Source organism: Vulpes lagopus, chromosome 4 (genome assembly GCF_018345385.1).
Source record: "Vulpes lagopus strain Blue_001 chromosome 4, ASM1834538v1, whole genome shotgun sequence".
Classification (NCBI taxonomy): domain Eukaryota; kingdom Metazoa; phylum Chordata; class Mammalia; order Carnivora; family Canidae; genus Vulpes; species Vulpes lagopus.
In genome coordinates this window covers 129,733,864-129,754,924 of record NC_054827.1, presented here as the reverse complement: position 1 = coordinate 129,754,924, position 21,061 = coordinate 129,733,864, and the positions used below count along the sequence as shown (strand labels likewise).

Sequence of the window (21,061 nt, the reverse complement as noted above, 5' to 3'; positions counted from 1 at the left end):
CAATAATGCTGGCATTGGTTGGTGATTCTCAAGGCTGGCTGCTCATCAGATCCACTAACAGCGCATAAGAAGAGAGACTCTTGGGTCCATCCCTAGAGAATCTCAATCCTTGATGCAGACTCAGCAAGAGACCTTTAGAAGAGTCGAGGAAGAGCATGGCTTTTACATAAATTATCTCATTTCATCTTTTACACCTGTATCCTGCAGCTTTTGTGAACTGGACAATTCACAGAGGATGAGGTGGAGGTGTTACAAGGTGGGGGGCCCCCGGCAAGTGGCTAAAACTGCCCCCAAAAGGTAAGAGCCACTGGCTATCCACTACCAGAGAGAATCCACTCCTCTACTCCATCGTTCCCATACAACCACAGCTACTGTGTCTTGGCCCTCTTCCCTCTGCAGCCACTGTCCCTGTCTCAGCTTCCTTTTAGAGCGAAACTCCTTAAAGAATATGGTCTGCTCACCTCCCCTTCTTTCCTTGTCCCACTCTGATTAGATCATTGGTAGCACTCCCCGGAGACTGCCTTTGTGAAGATCATCGGGAACACACACTCTGACACACACAACTGACAACGCTGTCTCCCCCAGTACAGCCTCTCAGCAGCATCTTATATGGTTGACTGTGCACTCTTTCTGGAAACAGAATCTTCTTGGGACATCTGGGATCCTGTCCTCTCCTGTTTTCTCCCCAGTCTTGAGGCTGGTTTGTCCTCCTCTCTCTCTACACTCTCCGCCCTGAGTGATCTCACCTAGTCCTGTTACCTTAATTGGCAACAATTCCCAAATATATCTCTGGCCGTGACTCATCTCAACCCAGACTTACATGTCCAACTGCCTCCTAGACATTTCCACTTGCATGTCCAGCAGGCATCTCCAGCCATGCATATTTAAATTGGAACTCTTGAGCTCCCACTACTAACCACCCCCAACAAATGAATCCAAACCCCTCTTTCCTCAGTCTTCCCCATCTGAGTAAATAAAGCCTCCACTCTCTAGTGGCTTAGACCAACAATCTGGGAATAAAATAATACTTACATCTCTTATTTTCCTTCCAACCTACGTGCAATCCATCACTGAGTCATACCTACACAGCTTCCAAAATAAATCTCAGAGCAACACACTTCTTGCATTTCCAATCCACAGTGCCGCAGTGGTGCAGACCAGCATCTCATGCTCTGACAACTGCAAGAGACTTGGGTGGCTCCTGTGCTGCTGTATAATTCATGGTCCACAGGAGAGCCTTTCAAAGCAAACACTGACATACTTCCCCTAACTGAAAACCTTCTGGTGACTTCCCACTACACTGAGGATAAACTCCTCACTGAGGCCTATGAAGCCTTGCATGAAATGGCCTTTGTCACACCATCTGATACTAGTGTCTTCATGCTCATGAGCCTTCCCACCATCTCTTGGGAGTGCCTCATGACCCATGTCCTGGGAGCCCCTCTATTCATTGTATGAGTGTCAGCTCACTCAAGTGGTTCGAATGCCACCTCTGACACTATCTGTTGTGGCTACTCCCTCCAAGTGCAGGGCCCATCCCCCATAACCCTACCCCCTTTCTATTTTTCTTTATAGCCCCAACAACACAGGATATTAGCCCACATTTATTTGTGTTTATGCTGGCATGCACTCTACGAGAGTATAAGCTCCATGTGTGCAAAGATTTTGTCTTGTCACTGTAGCCCCAGCCACTAAACCAGTTCCTGGCACATACAGGTGCCCCGTATCTCTGTTGTGTAAATGAAGGGGTACATTCTAGGAGGCAAGTCATGGTAAGCCAGGCTTCCTCCTTGTTGTCCCAGCTCTGGCCTGTTCTCAGTCTTCCTTTAGCTTCTAGGTCTGCTGGCAGGAAAAATGTTGTTCTCCTGAATCCACCTCCAGTACTGTTCCCACTTGGACAGCCCAGCTACATGCTAACTCAACAACTTCAGGCAGATTTCTTACATTTTTTGAGCCTTGGTTTCCATACCTGTAAAATGGACATAACAATGTCTACCTTGTAAGGCTCCTCTAAGAATCAGATGATTTATGAAAAATGCTGAGGATGGCACCTAGAACTTATTTGGAGCCTCAATAAACTAAAAAAGAAATAAAATAAAATTCCTGGTGATAGCTAACAGATACCGGGTACTTGCTATAGGCCAGGCACTATTTTAAGTGCTTTATACTCACTGGACACTATGAATTAGGTAATCTTGCTACCTATTTCCCATGTAAAGGAAACAGATCTAGAACTTGGTCAAGTTTACATACTCTTAAATGGGAGATTTAACATCACTGGAGCCCTGAAACTAAGCTATCCACAATGGTGGCTGCCATATTTACTCACAGCCATTCATTCTTTCAATAATCATTCATTCATCCTACATTCTAATAATCTACATTCATTCATTCACTCAACACACATTTGGGTGTGGACTGAGTGCTGAACTAGGGTCTGGCATATAGCTGTGACAATGGCTAAGTCCCTGCTCTTATGTTCTTCTCAATAAACAATTAAAAATAAAACATTTGTAGCATGTCAGATGGTGACAAATGCTGTAGAGAAAACTAATGCAGGGAATGGGTGGAAGTTTATGCAGGGAGACATCTGGGAAGGTGACATCTAAGCATAGACTTGAAGAAGGAATGTAGATGAGCCATATGAATATCGGGGAGCAGCAATCTTGGCAGGGAGGTACAAGAGTCAGATGTGGGCTATTTTCAGGTATGCCAGTGAGGCCAGCAGAGCTGGCGGCAGAGGAGGAGAGGAGAGCAAGTACTAGAAGGAAGGTGGAGAGACTGGCAGGAGAGCTCATGAGGGTCTTGTATGAGGTACCATGACAACCTGGGTTCCCACCTGGAGAGAGATAGGCAGCCCCTGGAAGATTCTAAGGAGAGGGATGGGATGGGCCTGAGTGAAATCTTATATTAACAAGATCATGCAGTCTTCTATGTTGACCATGGGCTGTAGAAGTAAATGTGGATACGGGAGACCAGCTGGGAAGCTTTGGCAATGGATCATGCAAGTACTGATAGTGATAAGGACCAGGATGGTAGCAGTGGAGGTAGTGAGACGTGGGCAAATCCTGGGGTGCTTTGAAGGCAGTTGATGGAACTTACAGATGGATTGGACAGAAGTGGAGGGAAAGAGGAGTCAAGGATGCCACCAAGTGCTTTAGCCTGAGCTCTTGCACTGGACGTGATGGTCTATTTTGTGTGATGTAGATAATATTAAAGTCACATTCTGGTCTGACTTGAAACATTTGCAAACAAGGCTGCACGCCCTCTAAGTGAGTTCATCCTATTAATATATTCCTTCCCAAAATAACCCCCAGCCTGACACTGTCCCAGTGAGGATGGAAACCTTACTTGCAAATAATTTGCAAAGCTGAGTCACTGGGGTTCAGACACAGAGATTTTAATGATTGTGTTTCCATTCCTCCCCAGAGATGAACACAGCAACAGAAACAAGGGAGACCAGGGCCGTGCCATTCCTGAGCTCCAGTGACCCCTGAGAACCCGACCTGGGATACCTGATGCATTGTCCTGAGCCTTCCTATAGGGCAAAATCTTCTGGTGCAGTCCAGGAGATCATCAGCTCTCGGCAGAAGGGGCCAAATACGATGAAGAGTGATCAGGTGATGAGGAGAATGGAGAGCTTGTCACCTGAGGAATGGCCAGCCAAGGGACTCAGCACGCTGAGCCCAGACCAGAGAAGGCTCAGGGAAGATGTGAGAGCTTCCACTGGGTCATGCTTAAGCTCCATGCACAGGACCAAATGGTGAAAGATGCAGGGAATACTATTTCAGTTTGGGTTTAGAAAGTACTTTTGTAAAGGCCTAGTGGAATGGGAAGCCTCTGGAGATAGGGCTGCCACCACTCACCCTTCCAACAATTCTTTAGGCTACTTGGCCTATAAACCAGGATCACACCTTGTTCCCCCAATCCTCACCCTCCTCATTTCCATCCATTCCTGCTTACCCGGCCAGAATTCCATGATCCATCATTTGAAACAGCCATACCCCCTCAACTCCTTGACCCACTGACCCACTTGCCCTCATTACATGCACTTGGCAACCTCCAACCCTGCTTACATCCTGACCTACCTCACACATGCACCACAGAGCATGTGGCTGGAGAACAATCCACAATTATGTTAACTGGTGTCAACTTCAAGTTCATGAACCCAATCTCAAGTGGGCTTTTGGGACTCCTAGCAGCCATTCTGTGGTTCCCTGGTTTATTCAGTCTCCTGCTCATCTATAGGACTATTTCACACATCTCTCTCAAGTCCCCTTATCCTCCTTCTCAGTTGATGACCTCGCTCTGTACTCCACTGAGAAAGCAGAAGCAATCTGGAGAGGATGTCATGTGTTCCCTCTACCTGGAAAGACCTACCTGGTTCTGTACGCATACGCCGTTTGCCCTCATGTTCCTATGGACGTACTGTCCCTGCTCCACTCTGAGGCCCATCCACCCCCTCTCACCGGCACAAGAACATTGCTTTGCTTCAGCAAGTTTCCTCTCTTGCTCCTGGCTACCAATTTTTCCCTCTCTGCTGGAACATCTCATTAACGTGCTGTAGCTGCCATCTTAGAAGGAAACTACACTCATCTATGCTCATTATCTTGAGCTATTCTTCTCGCTTAAATCCACTCCAGAGGTTGTCTCTCCCACTGTGCCTTTGAAACAGCTCCTGTCAGGTAGCCAGAGATCTCCACGTTGCTAAACCCACCACCAGAGCTCAGGCTTTATCTTCATTTCCCAGCAGCGCTGAACACAGGTGATCGCCATTCCTTCCTTCACATGCTTTCCAGCCCTCACTCAGGTCGGTCTGCTCCTACCAGCCTCCTTACCATCTTCCCAACCCTCTCAATGTTGGGGGGGCTCCTGGCCTCAGCCCTTGAGCCTATTCCTTTGGCCTCTATACACTTCCTAAGTGATCTTGTTTCCTGGCTTCAAGTGTCACCTATGTACTATGACATCTAAACTTACAGCCAAGTTCTGCACTCCCCTCTGAGTGCTAGACCCGTATAGCTAACTGCTTACTTCACATCTTCACTAGGAGGTCTGACAGGCAATTCACAGTTAATATACCTAAAACTGAGTTCCTAATATTGCTCCTCTTTCCCCCAAAAAACCCTATTCTTCTTAAAGTCTTCCCTACTTCAAAACAAAAGCAAAAGCAAAAACAAAACAAAACCCCAAAACCAAAACAGCAACAACACACCACAATCTTCGTAGTTGCTCAGGCCAAAAATGTTAGCATTATTTTTTATTTCTCTCCCTCACTCCCCACATATAATACAACAGTAAGGCTTGTTTTCTCTACTTCCAAAATATGTCCCAAACTCATAAACTTCTCACTACCTCTCACTATGCCTTGTTACAAACCTGGTGCAAATCAGGTCACCTTACCTGGATGATTGCAAGATGCTCCCAACCAGCCTCCCCAGATGCACTAACAGCAAGCCTTTCAAACTGTAAGTCAGGCTAGTTCTTAAAACACTCCAGTAACTCCCCTCTTACTCAGAGAAAAGCCAAAGTCCCAACCCTGCCCTATGAGGCCCTCTGCATCTAATCTCTGTGACTTCTCTACCTCCTCTTCTATTCATTGACTTGGCCCCAGCCACACTGACATCCTGTCTTACCTCCAAACATGAGCCTGTTCATCCCCCAGGGCCTTTGCAGCTGCTGTTCCCTCTGCCTGGAGAGCTGTTACCTTATTCACTTTGTTCACTCCTGAGTGCTTGGCATATACCATGTGCTTGATAAATATTTGTTGGGAAAATAAATGCAAGAGTGAATGAAAGTATGTAAGCAAAAGAAAAGTGGCCACTTTGGGAAGTTATAATAGAAAAACCCTCACATATCAAGCATTCCTCCATCCGTCCTTCCATATATCCAACAACCCTTATTGCTTGCCTAGCATGTACAAGCCTCTGCACCAGGTTCTAGGGCTCATGTATACACGTGGCTCTTGCATCAAGGAACTGCTCTTGCAGGGAAGAGACAGAAATATAATTAAGTGGTAACAGCACAAAATGCGAAGTGATGTGACAGAGGGAAACAGAAAGTCCTACGTGAGCCCAGTGAAGGCCAGTATTTGGTTCTAACAGATGTGCGGCGGGCAGTGTGGGGCAGGAGTGACTATTTATTGACTTTTAACTGTCATTTCTAGCTCATGCATCTGTAACCCCAAACAGGTCGTGTCCATAATCAGACAAACAGATGGTGCAGAAACAACTTGTACCAAAGTTGCTACGAGTTTAGGGTTGGCTGACTCTGTTTCAGATTTTGAAACTCTGCCTTCCTGAAGCCCACGTGTACCATGCCCAGTCTTTCTCCTTATTGTCTGCCTTGAACCCCAGGATGGGCTTCCTTCTCCCAGTCCTTGGCATGGCAAGGCTCACAGTGCTTGGCAAGGCTTCAAGGCTAGCAGAATGGAGGTGGAGTATCAAGAATCCTGGTGGGTGCCTCTCTGTCCCTCAGCTCTCCCCCAACCCCCGCTTTGTCCATGTGGCTGCTCAAGGCTCCTGGTTGGCCCTTCTCCAAAAGGTGGTCCCCTCCTCCAGAGCAGCCTGCAGCCAATGACTGGATAGTGGTGGGAGGAGAATGTGCCCCAGATGGGACAGCTCCTGGGTATAATTCATGCTCCAGATGCCTGTGCAAAGCCAGCCTGGGTTTGAGAGCACAGCCTGGCTTGGCTCTCTTCCCCTTTTCTCTCTTCTGCTTCCATCACCTTCGAGGGAACTCCTGAAGAGCCCTCCCTCAACAAAACATGTGCATCCCAAGCTCCCTTGCAGGCTCTGCTTCTGGGGAACTCGCTTTCCTAAGATAATTCCAGCCTGAAAGAGATGGTTCAGGAACCAGTGTATATATTCTATTATGGAATGAATTATGTGCCAATTCCTCTGTTGAAGCTCTAACCTCCAACATGACTGTATTTGGAGATTGGGCATTCAAGGAGGTAACTATGGTTAGGTGAGATCATAAGGGTGGGGCCCTAATCCAACGGGATAGGGGTCCTTACAAGAAGAACAGATACCAGGCATGCTCCTGCCTAGGCAAAACGGTTGTGTGAGGACATAGTACAAAGAGAGCCACCTGCAAGCCAAAGAGAATGGACTCAGGAGCAACCAACCCCACTGCCATCTTGATCTTGGACTTGAAGCCTCCCCAACTGTGAGAGAAGAAATTTCTGTTGTTCAAGCCTAGTATGTGCTTGCCATGTGCATTTCAGAATCCTCCAGGAACCTAGAGAGCTAATGTTCATTCCCACTTCTATAAAGCAAAGACACATTTTAAAATAATTGAAGTAGAAAAAGAGGAGAAAACACTTTTGAGAACCTGCTATTTGCCTGGCATGATGTTTAGGAGGCTGGTTGTTACTGCTTGTTCAATACCCATCATCCTTCTTCTGGTGGGAGTCCCTTGAATTTCCTCCAAGAAACACTCCTGCCCTTAACTCTGTGTGGGGGCTCATCATGGTCACGCCCCCACCCCACTGTGACTCCAGGAATGGGTACATAATACAGTAATTTTAAATTAAATTTAGAATGTTATTCACCAGGATTTCTCAATCTGGGAATAGTTATATTTGGAGCCCAAAAATTCTTTGTGGTGGGGGCTGTCCTGTGCACTGCAGGGTGTTTAGCAGCCTCCTTGGCCTCTACTAGATGCTGGTAGCACCTCTGAGCTGTGACAACCAGAAATACCTTCAGATACTGTCAAATGTCCCCTGAGGGCAAAATATTGCCCCTGGTTGAAAAACTCTGAGGGTATGCAACCTCACACAAGTAAATGAGATTCAGGCCTGGAACTTTACTAGAACTACTGGAAGGAGAAGTCTGTGCTGGGGACTCTGAGCAAGAACAGTGTCACCTTGAGCTGCTGGGGCCATCTTGCCCCCACCGGGGAGAGCGAGCCTGTGCAAGAAGCCAACACAGAGCAAGGCAGAGCTGAGAGACAGAGAAAACAGGTGGATTCAGCTGAGTTATATTCCAGTTATGTGAGCCAATTCGTTCCCTCTGGGCCTGAGCCAGTTTAGTTTGGGTTCCTGTCACAGGCATGAGTGATGTGACACATTTTGTAAACAGTATTTTGCGCCATCCTCATATCCACTCCCTTAGGTGGGCTTACTTACCCAGATTTAAAACTGAAAGAGGCACCAGCTGCCTCTTCTTGTGCCTCTACTACCCATCCACCCAGCTGCAGTTCTTCCAAAGGCCATGGTGACATGCAGAATGGATTGTTCATGGCTAGGCAGCAGGCTCAGGCTCTGCTGTTTGTCACTGACACTCAGGTGCCAGTAACAGTGCCTGGCTCTCAGTCAATGTGCAAAAATATTTGCTGCATGGATGAACGTGGTTATATGGCTTGCTCAAGAATATGCCTGAGGATCTAATTTTAAAGCCCGAGGGAGTTTCCCTATGGATTTTGCATATTTGCTCTGCTCTGCTCTGCTCTAGAAGCAAAAACTAGATCCAATGATATGTGTAAGGAGGCCAATTTCAGAGAGACTGGAAGAACACATTCACAACCAGTTCTGTTGAGTGATGGGATGACGCACCTCAGGAAGAGCTCATGAGGACGGGGACAAGGATGACACTGGCACTAGCTAATGTAAGGTGGGCACTGACTCCATGTCAACCACTGAGATGAGCACTTTATATCCACCGTCTCCTTTCATCTTCACAACAACCTTCTGACGGGCATTGTTTTATCTTCATTTTGCCACTACACAAAGCCTGGAGAACTTGAGTAACTCATACATGGCCTCATGAGCTGTAAGCACTGTGGATCCCCTAGCCAGATCCATGCACCAACATGGTCACAATCCTGTCTCATGAGGGAAGGAAGATTCGGTCACTAGAACCATTTAAGCCGAGGTCAGATGACCTCAAAGAAGGGGAAGGATTCAACCAGAATTCTCCAAGTCAGAGATTCCAGGAGACAAGGAACTTGTACCCCTGAGACCAGATAATGGGGTGACTCATCTACAGAGGCCATTCCTGGCCCCTCATGCTCCCGCAGTCCTCACTCCTCTCCCAAATCACAGATGAGTTCAACAAGTCCTAGCAAGGATCCGCCCCCTGCTGGACCTCTGATGACGAGGCTCACCTGACTCCGAGGTCCCCCAACTCCACCCAAATTTCCCGCCACCAGCCACATCTTTGAGTCCCTTCCACTGGACCCCATACCAGCCTTGTACATTAAGCCCAACCTCTTCTTTTTCCCCAACAGCACCCCTGGGAGACAAATAATGAGGTATCAAGAAGCAGTTTTAATAGATGCCATGTGATAGGAAAATCACAGGCTCTTATCAAACAGACCAGATCTGAATGTCAGATCAACCTCATTCTTGTCACCTTGGGCAAGTTGCTAGGCCTTTCAGGGCCTCGGACTCAACGCTTGTAGACCAGGGACAACAATACAGAGTTGTAGAAGTAAATGAGGTATGGAAAGTCAAGCACTCGTATGTAGCAGGGAGTGAATAAATGGTAGCAGACTTCTCTGGGTTTTGCTCCTTTTCCTCCCAACAGAGTTACCATTCAAGCTGAGACTTCATCTATGTTCAACTTTTATTCACATAATGATGAGAAAAGGAATTGGCAGCTGGCCAGGGCAAAAGGACCAACACCTTTTGATAGAATCTTTCTCCAGCCTAGAACTCCTCCTTCACTTAGAAAATTAATTTCTTTGAAACATTGTCTCTTTCCCACTCCTTCCAAAAACTCCAGGTTTTTGTTTTTGTTTGTTTTTTTTGTTTTTTGTTCTTTTTTTTTTGCACCCTGCTATTGACAGTTGCAAAGTCACTCTCATTGCCTTCATTTTACATGAGGGAAAAGTGTTGGATGAAAGGTGAGGTGGCAAAGTCCCATATCACACACCTGGCAAGCTTGGGAGTAAGGACTTGCTGGGCCACAACCTCCAGACCCCGACAGCAGCGTGGCTTTCCCTCTACCATCCACCTGGGTTCAGAGACTCCTTATGGAGCAGCCTTGGAGTATAAGTGCCATGGCCAGGCACAAGGCAAGCATATGTCATGACCACGAATCCTGGGGCCGAGGGTGACTCTATCTAACTAGAATAGATAAGAGAACTGGGGTCAGAAATGGGCCCAGGCTGGGGGTTTGGCAACAGTACTTCATGAACCCTGGTCCATGATGACAATCTGGGGGCCAGCTGGTCACTTACCTGAGGTCAAACAGTCATGGACTGTACAGTACCATTGCCAGCAGACTCCTCCTTAAGATCTGCTTGGCATAGTGGAAGGGACATGATGCTATGGAGTGGATTCCAACCAGAGCTCAGGCTCTGTGTAAGCTCTCAACTCCATCCCCCACCCAGGACCCCAGAGAGTGGAGAAAATTCAATGAGTGTGCGTGAGTGTCTGATACATTGGGGCACCTCTGGAAATGGCAGCCCTCCCTCCACTATGCAATAGGTGTACTTCTCTGGAGTATGGAGTTCCCATTAGTTGCCACCTGGAAGTGGTCTTTGGGTCAAGGAAAGTGTCAGCACCTTCCCTGCCTCGCTGGGGGGGCCACATGAGCATGGCATGCATGCTTTCAGGATGGCTCCCTGCCCCAGCCTTGCAAAAGCCTGCTTTGAAACACCGTCAGTCTAACTTGCTCCTTGTTGGGGATGTGAGGCCAAGGGTAGAGGAAGGGGTGGCACCTTTTTAAATAGTGTTCCTGTAGCCCTGGGGAGGGGAAAGATTTTCTGGAGTCTGTTGAATCTCCTTTCCAATTCAGGTCAACGCAATAGGGGGAGCTGTTGAGCACTTCCTGTGTATGGGTGTCAGGATAATGAGGAGGAGGATGGTAATAAGAGCAGCTTCTATTTACTGAGTTTCTGTCAACAGACTCTTCTCACTCCACTCATTTTCTCCAGTCCCTCTAACATTTCCTACAGGGCACTTTACAGAGGAGGAGGTTTGAGCTTCAAATAATTAAAGGACTTGGCCAAAGGCACACAACTGGAAACTGGAAGACCCATGAGTCAAGTTCAGACACGAATGCTGCAGGGACTCTACTTTTCCACTAATACTTTAATATCCCCCAGGAAGTTACAAGTGAAGATACAGAGAGAATGACTGGGGAAATTTATTGATAATAGATCTGATCTCAGATAAGTTTCTAGGACAGAAATAACTGAGAAATGAAGCCCAGGAGGTAAAGAGGATCTGACTGGAGAGGGCCCGGATGGGAAAGTTCAACAGGAAGTATTGGGCACTCTTTGCAACTGTATTTGTAATACAAAAGATTTGAAACAACCTTAATGTCTGTCCATGGGAGATTGGTTTAATAAGTTATCATTCAGTCATCTGACAAAACACTGTCCTTTATGGACTTACCTGGAACAATCACTAAGACAGTGTGCTGAACCTTCTCCATTTGCTCCTGCAGCCAGATCCATCTCCTCCCTCCCAATCCTGCTCTGAGCACTGGGAGCTGAGCCTCCTGGACTGTGCCAGCAAGGCTCCTGGTGTTTCCGGCTTCTACTTGGGTTTGACCAATAAGTGGCACAGCAGCAGGTTGGAAACAGAAGCCAGGGTATTACTTCCCTAGTCCCTCCCTGTCTGGACAATATCTATTGATTGTCCATGCAGCTCTCTACAACCTCAGCTCCTGCTTGTCAGTCCATTGTCCATAGTCTCTATTCTTCTTTGACCTCAGGTGCCCTGTCTCCCCCCACCCTTGCTCTTCTGGCATTAAAATCTCTCCAGCTGGACTGTCTAAATGGAATTCTCCTGGGATCTTGACTATGATACAGACATATTTTGAACATTACAGAGAGGATCCCCAAGCAGAGATGGCGTCCACTAACCTCCCAAGAACTTTTCCGATCAGCTTCACCATTAAAGTCCCCACAAGTCCACCAATGGCAAATATGGACACCGTCACAGACCAGAGCAGAGTGAGAGTGTCTGGGTCTATTGGATGCCCATGTCTTCTTTCCCACGATTCATTGTAGAAGGCCTTGATGTACTGAAAACAAACAACAAACCATGTTATTGCATCCTGCTGCTTGAATCCAGCCAGTATGTAAACAGAAACAGCTTTTATAGAGCATTTTCTGCATGCTAGGCATTTTGCTAAGTTCTGTTTGAGCTTTATTTCATTGAACCCCTCAAACAAATTTTGTGGACAGGCCCTATTTTTGCCTCATTTTGCAGATAGGGAAGCTCAGAGAGACAAAGTGACTTGCTCAGTAAGTGGCAAACCTGGATGGAAGTCAAACTCAGATCTGACCCCAAACCTGGGGTGACCATTTATACCCAGGGGTCCCCAGCTCTGGTGCACAGCAGTACCAACTGGGAAATGTGTTAAAAATACACATACCTGATAAAACAGAAAATCTTTCCCACCTTGAGGTAGGCAAAGATACACCATAAAACAAAAACAAAAAGCTCATTTGGGTTTCAGCAACATTAAATTGTTCTATTTTTCAAAAGACAACTTGAAAAAAATGTAAAGACAAGCCACAGACTGAGATAACATATTTGCAACACATATACTATAAAAGACTTATATCCACAATACATAAAGAACTCTAACAAGTCAATAAGACAACCCAATTAAATGAGCAAAGGACTTGAACGGACTCTAAGGAAAATTCAAATGACCAGTAAGTTAATGACACGATGCTCAATGTTATTAGTCAACAGGCAAAAGCAAATTAAAATCATAATAAGATACCACTTTGCATTGTCTAGATCCCCATTGTTGCCAATTCTGATTCAGTGGACTTGGGATGGTGACTGGCTGATTCTGATGTGCACCAAAGACTAAGGTCACGGCACTTAGCTCTCCTCAAGGGAGTTTCATCCCCAAGATGCTCATAGGTACCCACTGATACTGGACATAGGCCCACAAACATTTCCAGAGGCAGCATCTGACACTGCAGAATAAGCATAGGTTCTAGATGCACAGACCTGAGCTTGAATCCCAGCACAACAATTTGCTGATTTAAACCAGCTGGACCTTTGCTTCCTCATCTGCAAAATGGGAATGATGACACTAATGTCTCAGGGCTATTGTGAGGGTCACGCTAGAATTTGGCGCAGTGCCCAGTGCTTGGGTGAAGCTAACACAGTCCCTAGGAGACTAAAAACAAACAGGTCTGGTAAGACCAAGGAGTGATCAGCAGTGTACTCTCATGCACTGTGTTTAATTTGTACAACCATCTTGGAAAACAGTTTGGCATCATCTAAAAAAGGTGAAGATGCCCCAAACCTACAACCCAGCAAATCCATTTCTAGAAAATTCCACTAAAAAACTTTTTTTCATTTGCCCTAGGACATATCTACCCAAAATTCCATGTAGCATTGCTTATAAAAGCACCGAATGGGAAACAACCCAGATGTCCCCATGCAGTAGGATGGATAAATAAATTGTGGAATAGTCATCATATGAAACACTACAGTCGCAAACATGAATGAAGTACAGCAACATGCAAACACACATAATAAAATCTCACAAAAAATAGCATTGAACAAAATAAGGCAGAAACAAAAGAATACATATAGTATGATGCCATATATAAATTCAAAATTATGCAAATATAAATTTTGGGAGGGGAATTACAAGTAGATTGTAAAACTACAGGGGTGCCTGGGTGGTTCAGTCAGTAAGCATCTGTCTTTGCTTCAGGTCATGATCCCAGGATCCTGGGATCCAGCCCCACATTGGGCTCCTGCTCAGCAGGGAGTCTGCTTCTCCCTCTCCCTCTACCCCTTGCCCCTGCTCATGCTCTCTCTCTCTCTCTCTCTCTCTCTCTCTCTCTCTCTCTCTGCACTCCCTCTCTCAAATAAACAAATAAAAATCTTAAAAAGATTGTAAAACTACAAAGGAAAACAAAGAATTATTGCAAATGTCAGGTCAGTGGTCATTCCTGGGATGTAGTGGAAGAAATGATCTGGGGTGGGACACCTGGCAGGATCCTCTATTCTTTTTTTTTAAGATTTTATTTATGAGAGAGAGAGAGAGAGAGAGAGAGGCAGAGACACAGGCTGAGGGAGGAGCAGGCTCCCTGCATGAAGCCTGACATGGGACTCGATCCCTGGTCTCCAGGATCACACCCTGGACTGAGAGCTGCACTAAACCGCTGAGCCACCCAGGCTGCCCTGGATCCTCTGTTCTTAATCTTCTTATTCTCAGCTGATGATAGGTAGATAATCATTCTTTAAACTCCGTTTGTGTGTGTACACAATGCATATGTATGTACTTTATATATTCTTTTTTAACTATAATGCATCCCAACAACCTGAAACCTTTTTTTTAATGGTGGGGAAGTATTCTAGGCAGAGGGAGAAGCATGTGCCATGAAGCCATGGCAGAAGAGAGCTTACAGTGTCCACAGAATTGAAAGCAGGCCAGTGAGGGTGGAATGGGACAAGGGAGGGAAGAAGGGGCTGTAAGGAGTTGAAGGGGGAGGAAAGGGAGGTCACATAGGACTTTACCGGTCATGGTAATGAATCTGCTTGTCACTTGGACTTTTCGGGGGGGATGGAGTGGGAAACTGTTGGAGGGCTTTAAGCAAGGGGAGGATGGAAACCTTCCAGGTTTCCATCTTTAGCAGACTGCTCTGGCTTCAGAGTGGCAAGAGAACTAGAGGAAGCTAACAAGGAAGCTGGCAGCATGTTGGGGGCACAGCAACAGTCCAAAGATCTTGGTGGCCTGGACCAAGTAGTGAAAGTAGAGAGAAGGGCTGGACCTGAGATTGTTTCAAGAATAGGATGGACAAGACTAACTGGGCAACTGACTCCGGATCTGGGAAGGGAAGGTGTTAGAGACGTCTAAGAGGAACACAGAAGACTGCTAGGTTTCTGGCCCAAGCAAATGGGCTGATGGCAGGAGATGAGGGAGGAGGGGTAGCATCCTCTCCCTATGAGATATCTATTCTCTTCCCATTCTCTCTCTCTCTCTCTCTCTCTCTCGCTCCATAACTACCTGGCTCATAGTATGGAGCGAGGACAGAATATATTATCAACAACTAGGGCTATTCTGAAACACGATGATGTTTCCACACCTTAATGCACACAACACTCATCATCCACTGATTCATTCAACAAGCATGGCCTGAGTACTGGGACCTGAGCTGGACACAGATCTGGGCCTCCAGACCTCAGCGATACTCCAGTCCACTGGAGGGGATAATGCACTGTACCATTTAAGGATGCTCTTGGCTGCATATAACAGGGTATCAAAACTCAAAACAGCTAAGCAACAAGGACCCTTACCAGCTTATGTAGGTGCAGACTCACAAGAGCGCTGAGCTTGATCTGGTGGCTCAGTACCATGGTGAGAATCCAGGTGCTTCCTTTTGCTTCACTCTTCTCTCCACAGTTTTGACCTGGTCCTAAGGCTGCATCCACTCACAAGTACAGGGTGACTTTTAGAAACCCTTTTGGCCACATATGTGAGTGAAGAGAGTAATCCTGGCCTCTCAAGGGTCTCTTGATGCCAAAATCTTTCCAGAAGCCTCTAGCAATCCTCTCTTTATATCCCACTGGCCCAGATCTGGGCATAGGCCCCTCACTAAGCCAATCATTCCCAGAACCTCAGAATGTGACCTCATTTGGAAATAGGGTCATTGCAGATGTTAATTAATTAAGATGAGGTCATCTTGGAGTAGGGTGAGATCCTACCCCAATCTGCTTTGTGTCCTTATAAAAAGGATAAATTTGAACACATTTTTATGGGCTGAACTGTGTCTCCCCTCCCCCGCTTCAAATTGTAGGTTGAATCCTAACCCACTGTGCCTCAGAATGTGTACAGGCTCTTTACAGAGGTAATCAAATTGAAATGAGTTCATTAAGGTGGACATGGTCCAAAATGACTTGCGTCCTTATCAAAAGGGTCCACAGAGGCATGCATAGAGGGAAGACGATGGGAAGAGGCACAGGGTAGGGTCCGCCCTAGAACAGACTCATTGCTCGCAGGCCTCAGAAGGAACTGACCCTGCCTCAGCTCCAAAATACTTGTCACCACTTAGCCCACCCCAGCCGGTCCAGGCCACCATAGCTGCTGCGCGCTCAGCTCACCAAGGAGTCGCGTGCTGGCAGTGGCTGGACATCAGCGCTGACCCTTAGTGTCCACGCACTCTGTGGCCGCCTGTCATCCTTTGGCTCCCCTGCATGGGGAACCCCGTCCCATTTTGGGGAACTTCATGCTCCACAGCGCTGGGGGAACACACAGTCCACTCCTCCCTATTTAGATCGACTGCACTAGACACCTGCTCCCCTAGCATCCCCGGCAGCTAGCCAGTGGTCACGTGACTTGAGCTCAGCCAATCAGAGGCCTGAGCTCTGCGGGAGGCGGGGCTCTGTGGGGCGGGGCTCTGTGGTGGGAGGGGCTCTGTGGGGGTGGGGCTCTGCAGTGGGTGGGGCTCTGCGGTGGGAGGCTGCAGTGGGTGGGGCTCTGGTGGGCGGGGCTCTGTGGTGGGTGGGGCTCTGGGGGGCGGGGCTCTGTGGTGGGAGGGGCTCTGCAGTGGGTGGGGCTCTGCGGTGGGTGGGGCTCTGCAGTGGGTGGGGCTCTGCGGTGGGTGGGGCTCTGTGGTGGGAGGGGCTCTGCAGTGGGTGGGGCTCTGTGGTGGGTGGGGCTCTGTGGTGGGAGGGGCTCTGAAGTGGGTGGGGCTCTGTGGGGGCGGGGCTCTGCGGTGGGTGGGGCTCTGTGGTGGGAGGGGCTCTGAAGTGGGTGGGGCTCTGTGGGGGCGGGGCTCTGCGGTGGGCGGGGCTCTGTGGTGGGCGGGGCTCTGCGGTGGGAGGGGCTCTGCAGGGGCGGGGCTGGGACTCCTTCCACAGCCAAGGGAACACAGGCCAGACTGGGTTTGGGGACCACTAAGACAGCAGGGATGCCCCCGTGTCCTGTGCCACCTGTAAACTAACGGACACTGGTGGCCCCTGGGTATGAGGTGGGGCATCAGCCAGGCTGCAAAGCTTCGAGGCCGGCTCACCAGCCCTGCCAACAATCCTGCGAGCTTCTCCCTAGTTTGTCAACAACTCTTTTAGCTTCAATCAGACAAAATCGCTGTTGTTGTTTCCAACTGCTGAAACTACCAAAACACGTGAATTATCCCATTTCAGCCTCACAGCAACCCTGCTGGCAGAAAGCCTCAATGATAGAGGAGGGAGCCAAGAGTTGCCAACTTGCCCATGGTCACGCGGCTAACAGGTGGAGGAGGGGAGGGCTGTGCGAGGTCGGCCTCACGTCCGAGCCCTGAAGGACAACTCCATTATCCAGGCTCCAAACTTCACACTCAAACTTCACAGCTGGCCATGTTAAGCAGCTGAGTAAAATGGTGTATTTATTGATTTAAAAGTATTAATGAAGTCTGTGTTAGGGGCTAGACACTCTGCTAGGCCCTGAAGTACAAGGATGACAACCAAGGGACACAGAACATAGTGGGAAGAAGAGTGTGATGAACTGTTAGGGCAGTGGCTGGAGAGGCCTGAGGAAGGCAGGCATATAGGACCCCAAGAGTGAGAGCGAGCATTCACAGGGTCAAAACCCTTGGAGAAGCTGGTGTAAGGAATGAGTATCCAGGACAGGACAGGCACCTCTCTTGCTGCTCAATAATCAGGAGTCCCTCCCTGCTCCCCACCCAACACACATAGAAGGTCATTCTTGGATGTCACCTTGATACCTACTGCAATCCCGCACTGATTCAAGCAACCACAGCCACCTGCAAAGAGCCTTGCTAACACACACTCTAGAGAGCCTCTTAGCACACCTGCAGCAACAACCAGTTTCCTGGAATTGATGTGCAGAAACTAGAAGGATGCTGTTGAGGAAGAAATTATTTTTTCCTGCCTTTTCAGGCATTCAGGAGCCTGCTGGGAAAGGGAGCAGCTTTCATATAGCACACTCCTAGTAGTTGCTTTGGGCATCCCTGCAGAGATTTCATATCTGAGCTTGGGGAAGATGGAGTATGGACAGAAATCCCTGCAGGGGGCTGGAAAAGGCCGAAAGACTTGCCAAAAAGCTGTGCCCCCTGCAGAGACACATTTCCCAAAAGTCCTAAAAGCTGGTTTCAAAGTGATGGCTTTAATGACTAAATGTTTGTCTTCTTCAGGGATGAATTCAGCAAAGGCCTGAATGAAAGGCAGCCTGAAGTCTTCTATGATAGGAGTCAGGTGATGAGGGTTGTTCTGCTAATTCATTACACAAATGTTCATTGAGTTGAGATATGTGGACCCGATATATGTGAACACTGACTTGCACTGCATTGTACAGAACAGGTGTTTTAGTAAGCATTTGTTTTTTTAAATTGAGCTTCTGCTGTGTGTCAGTCACCATGTAATGATAAAAACAGGTAACCCACACATATTTACAATATGCCATGCGCTATCCTGAGAACTGGACACATAGGAACCCATTCCATCCCCTCCACAACCCTATGAGCTAGGTCTTGGTTTTTGACTTCTCCTTGGGCAGATGAGGAACCATAGGGATGCATCCATAAGGGACTTTGTCCTAAGGTCATGCCATTGGCATGTTGGAGGGTCATCCAACTTCTCCTTGGGCAGATGAGGAACCATAGGGATGCATCCATAAGGGACTTTGTCCTAAGGTCATGCCATTGGCATGTTGGAGGGTCTGGATGCAAACCCAGGTAGCTGGAATCCAGAGCCCATCTCTTAATCACTACTCTATTCCAATTTACTATGGAAAATACAAAGATGATCATATTGGTACTTCTGTTGCATATTGAAAGCCTGGATTAGGAGAGAAGAAGGGACATAGAATGAATAATGGTTGACACCTAAGTAGCAGACATCTATATACCTCAGCTTGTTTAACCCTTGCAGCCATCCTGCGAAGTTTCATTAAGAGCAGAAAACTGCTCCTGAGGAATGCACCTGAAAGCCAGAGAGAATCTAGTGGAATGACAGAGCCACCCCACCTCCCCGCACCTCTGTTCATAATGTCTGGGTCTCCTCCTCTTCCTGGTTACACTGCCAGGTCACATTTCTCAGTGCCTTGTATCTGAGTGTGGTCATGTGGCTACATCTCACCAAAAGAGTATGAGCAGAAGTGGTGTGTGTGACCTTCACCAAGGTGTTAAGAGTTCGTGTGCCTCACTCATTCCCTTTCCTTATAGTCTGATCATTCACAGATTAACCAGCAGAGACCTCTAAAGCCCTTAGGAATGGTAGGGCCACTCAAATGAAGGAATCTGGGTCCCTGAATGACTTCATGGAGTAGGAGACCTCTGTTCACCTGCTCTCGATGGTAGTATAGATGAGAAATGAAATTTCACTGTGTTGGACCACTGAGACTTAGGGGTTGCTGGTTATTTATTTATTTATTTATTTGAGACTGAACTTGAGTCGGGGGAGGTACAGAGGGAAAGAATCTGCAAGCAAACACCCCACTGAGCATAGAGCCTCACTCAGGGCTCAATCTCATGACCCCTGAGATCATGACCTGAGCCAAAATCAAGAGTCAGACATTTAACTGACTGAGCCATCCAGGTGCCCCTAGGGTTGCTTGTTAGAGCAGCTACTTTACCCAACGACCACAACCTGATTCCAAAGCCCATGCCATGAAAATTACTGTTCCATGAGTCTTTAAGAAAGAGGGAAGATTTCAGCAAAGTCATAAAGGATGAGTAGGAAATACGAGCCTTCAGCTAGAGGTTTCCTTTTATGTTTTGGGAAACAAATTCAAATGCAAGTCTCCATTTGAAAAAAGTATTCTACAATAAAATATAGTTTTAAGCTTACTTGCTAACTAATCTCTAGGCCTGATTTGGGCCTTCTCATTTAGGGATTCCACATTGCCCTTTTCCATTGGGTCTCTTTCCAAGAAGCCCATTCGTGTCTTTCTGGCTCTACAGAACACCCACTTCCTTACCAGCAGGGGGCCCAGATTCCCATCCTGTCTTCTGGATACAAGTGCTGTGGCCCCCTGCCTTCAAGGAGCTTCCAATCTAGTGGGTAACAGTAGAATAAACGTCTGACTATAACATGGAGTGAAGTGCAGTGATAGCAGGAAGGAAGCTGAGAAAGGCTGTGGACACCTGGCCATGCCATGCTCACCAGATCAGGTGAGCAAGAAGGGCTGGTAGAGGTGGGCTTCGGTTGGACAGTCATCAACAGAGGAAACAGAATCCTTGAAGACCCAGAAATTGGTCATAACTGGCCTTGGCTGTCAGCCTGAGGAGTCCACACATAATCGTGTGGGTGCTGGGGAGTGGCTGGAGAATCTGAGAATGGAATCAGGAGTCTAACTGGTGCTTTAGAAGCACATGGGAGTTATTTCAGTAAGTTTAGACTGGAGGTGGCTGGCCCAGCCGGGAAGAGCCTGGAGCGGGCAAGGAACAGTGAATCTAAGAAAATTCTTTCATAAACTCAGAAAGGAGCATTTATATTATGGCAAGGACTGACGTAAGCCTAAACTGCAAGGAAATAAATGAGAGGTTACGTGGCTAAAGCTAAGGAGACTGAGTGAAGAGCACCACTGAGTCCTCTGTGACATCCAGCAAGTGGTTCTGCCTCTGAGGGCAGACTTCTCAGTGGTTAAGGACCCTGGAATCCACTTTATTCAGCTCTGTCACTTCTCTGCTGGGCGATCTTGAGTAAGTTACTTAACCTCTCTGTGCCTCAGTTTCCTGATCTGTTAAATCATTTCTCTCCTTAAAGAGTTACTGTGAGGATTTGTCATGAGAATGAATACAAAGCACAGAGCTGAGTCCACAGGAAACACACAATACAGGTCAGAAATTGGGGTGGCTGCTGGCAGTGTTGATACCATTATTTCTGATCTGTAAAATAAAGGGCCTAGATTTGTTTATTTCTCAGGCCTATGAATCCCATGAATAATTTACCATCAGTTCCCCAGCCAACAGCTCGGAGGCCAAACTTCTGGCAACCAGTTGAAAGCACACAATTCCCAGCCAGGAAGACCAGCTCAGAACACCTCCAAATGATGGCAGGAAATTGCCAGGCAATGGGAGGCAAATTACGTCATAGTCTGCTTTACAATATTAATGGTCCTCACTGATTCACACACAGCCTGTCATGAATTCATCTAAAAATATTCTCAGGAGTGCTATAAAAATGCAC

The 21,061-nt window shown here is 47.4% G+C and overlaps 1 protein-coding gene across 10 annotated transcripts in view; it reads right to left on the bottom strand.

Moving 5' to 3' along the window:
• The window catches only part of SLC2A9 (solute carrier family 2 member 9), a 240,038-nt gene that overhangs the window by 161,507 nt on the left and 57,470 nt on the right, over positions 1-21,061 (bottom strand). For all 10 annotated transcript variants that reach the window (XM_041752340.1, XM_041752341.1, XM_041752338.1 and 7 more), the window contains one exon: positions 11,818-11,978. In XM_041752340.1, coding sequence (XP_041608274.1) covers positions 11,818-11,978 — 161 coding nt within the window. The remainder of the gene's footprint in view (positions 1-11,817; positions 11,979-21,061) is intronic.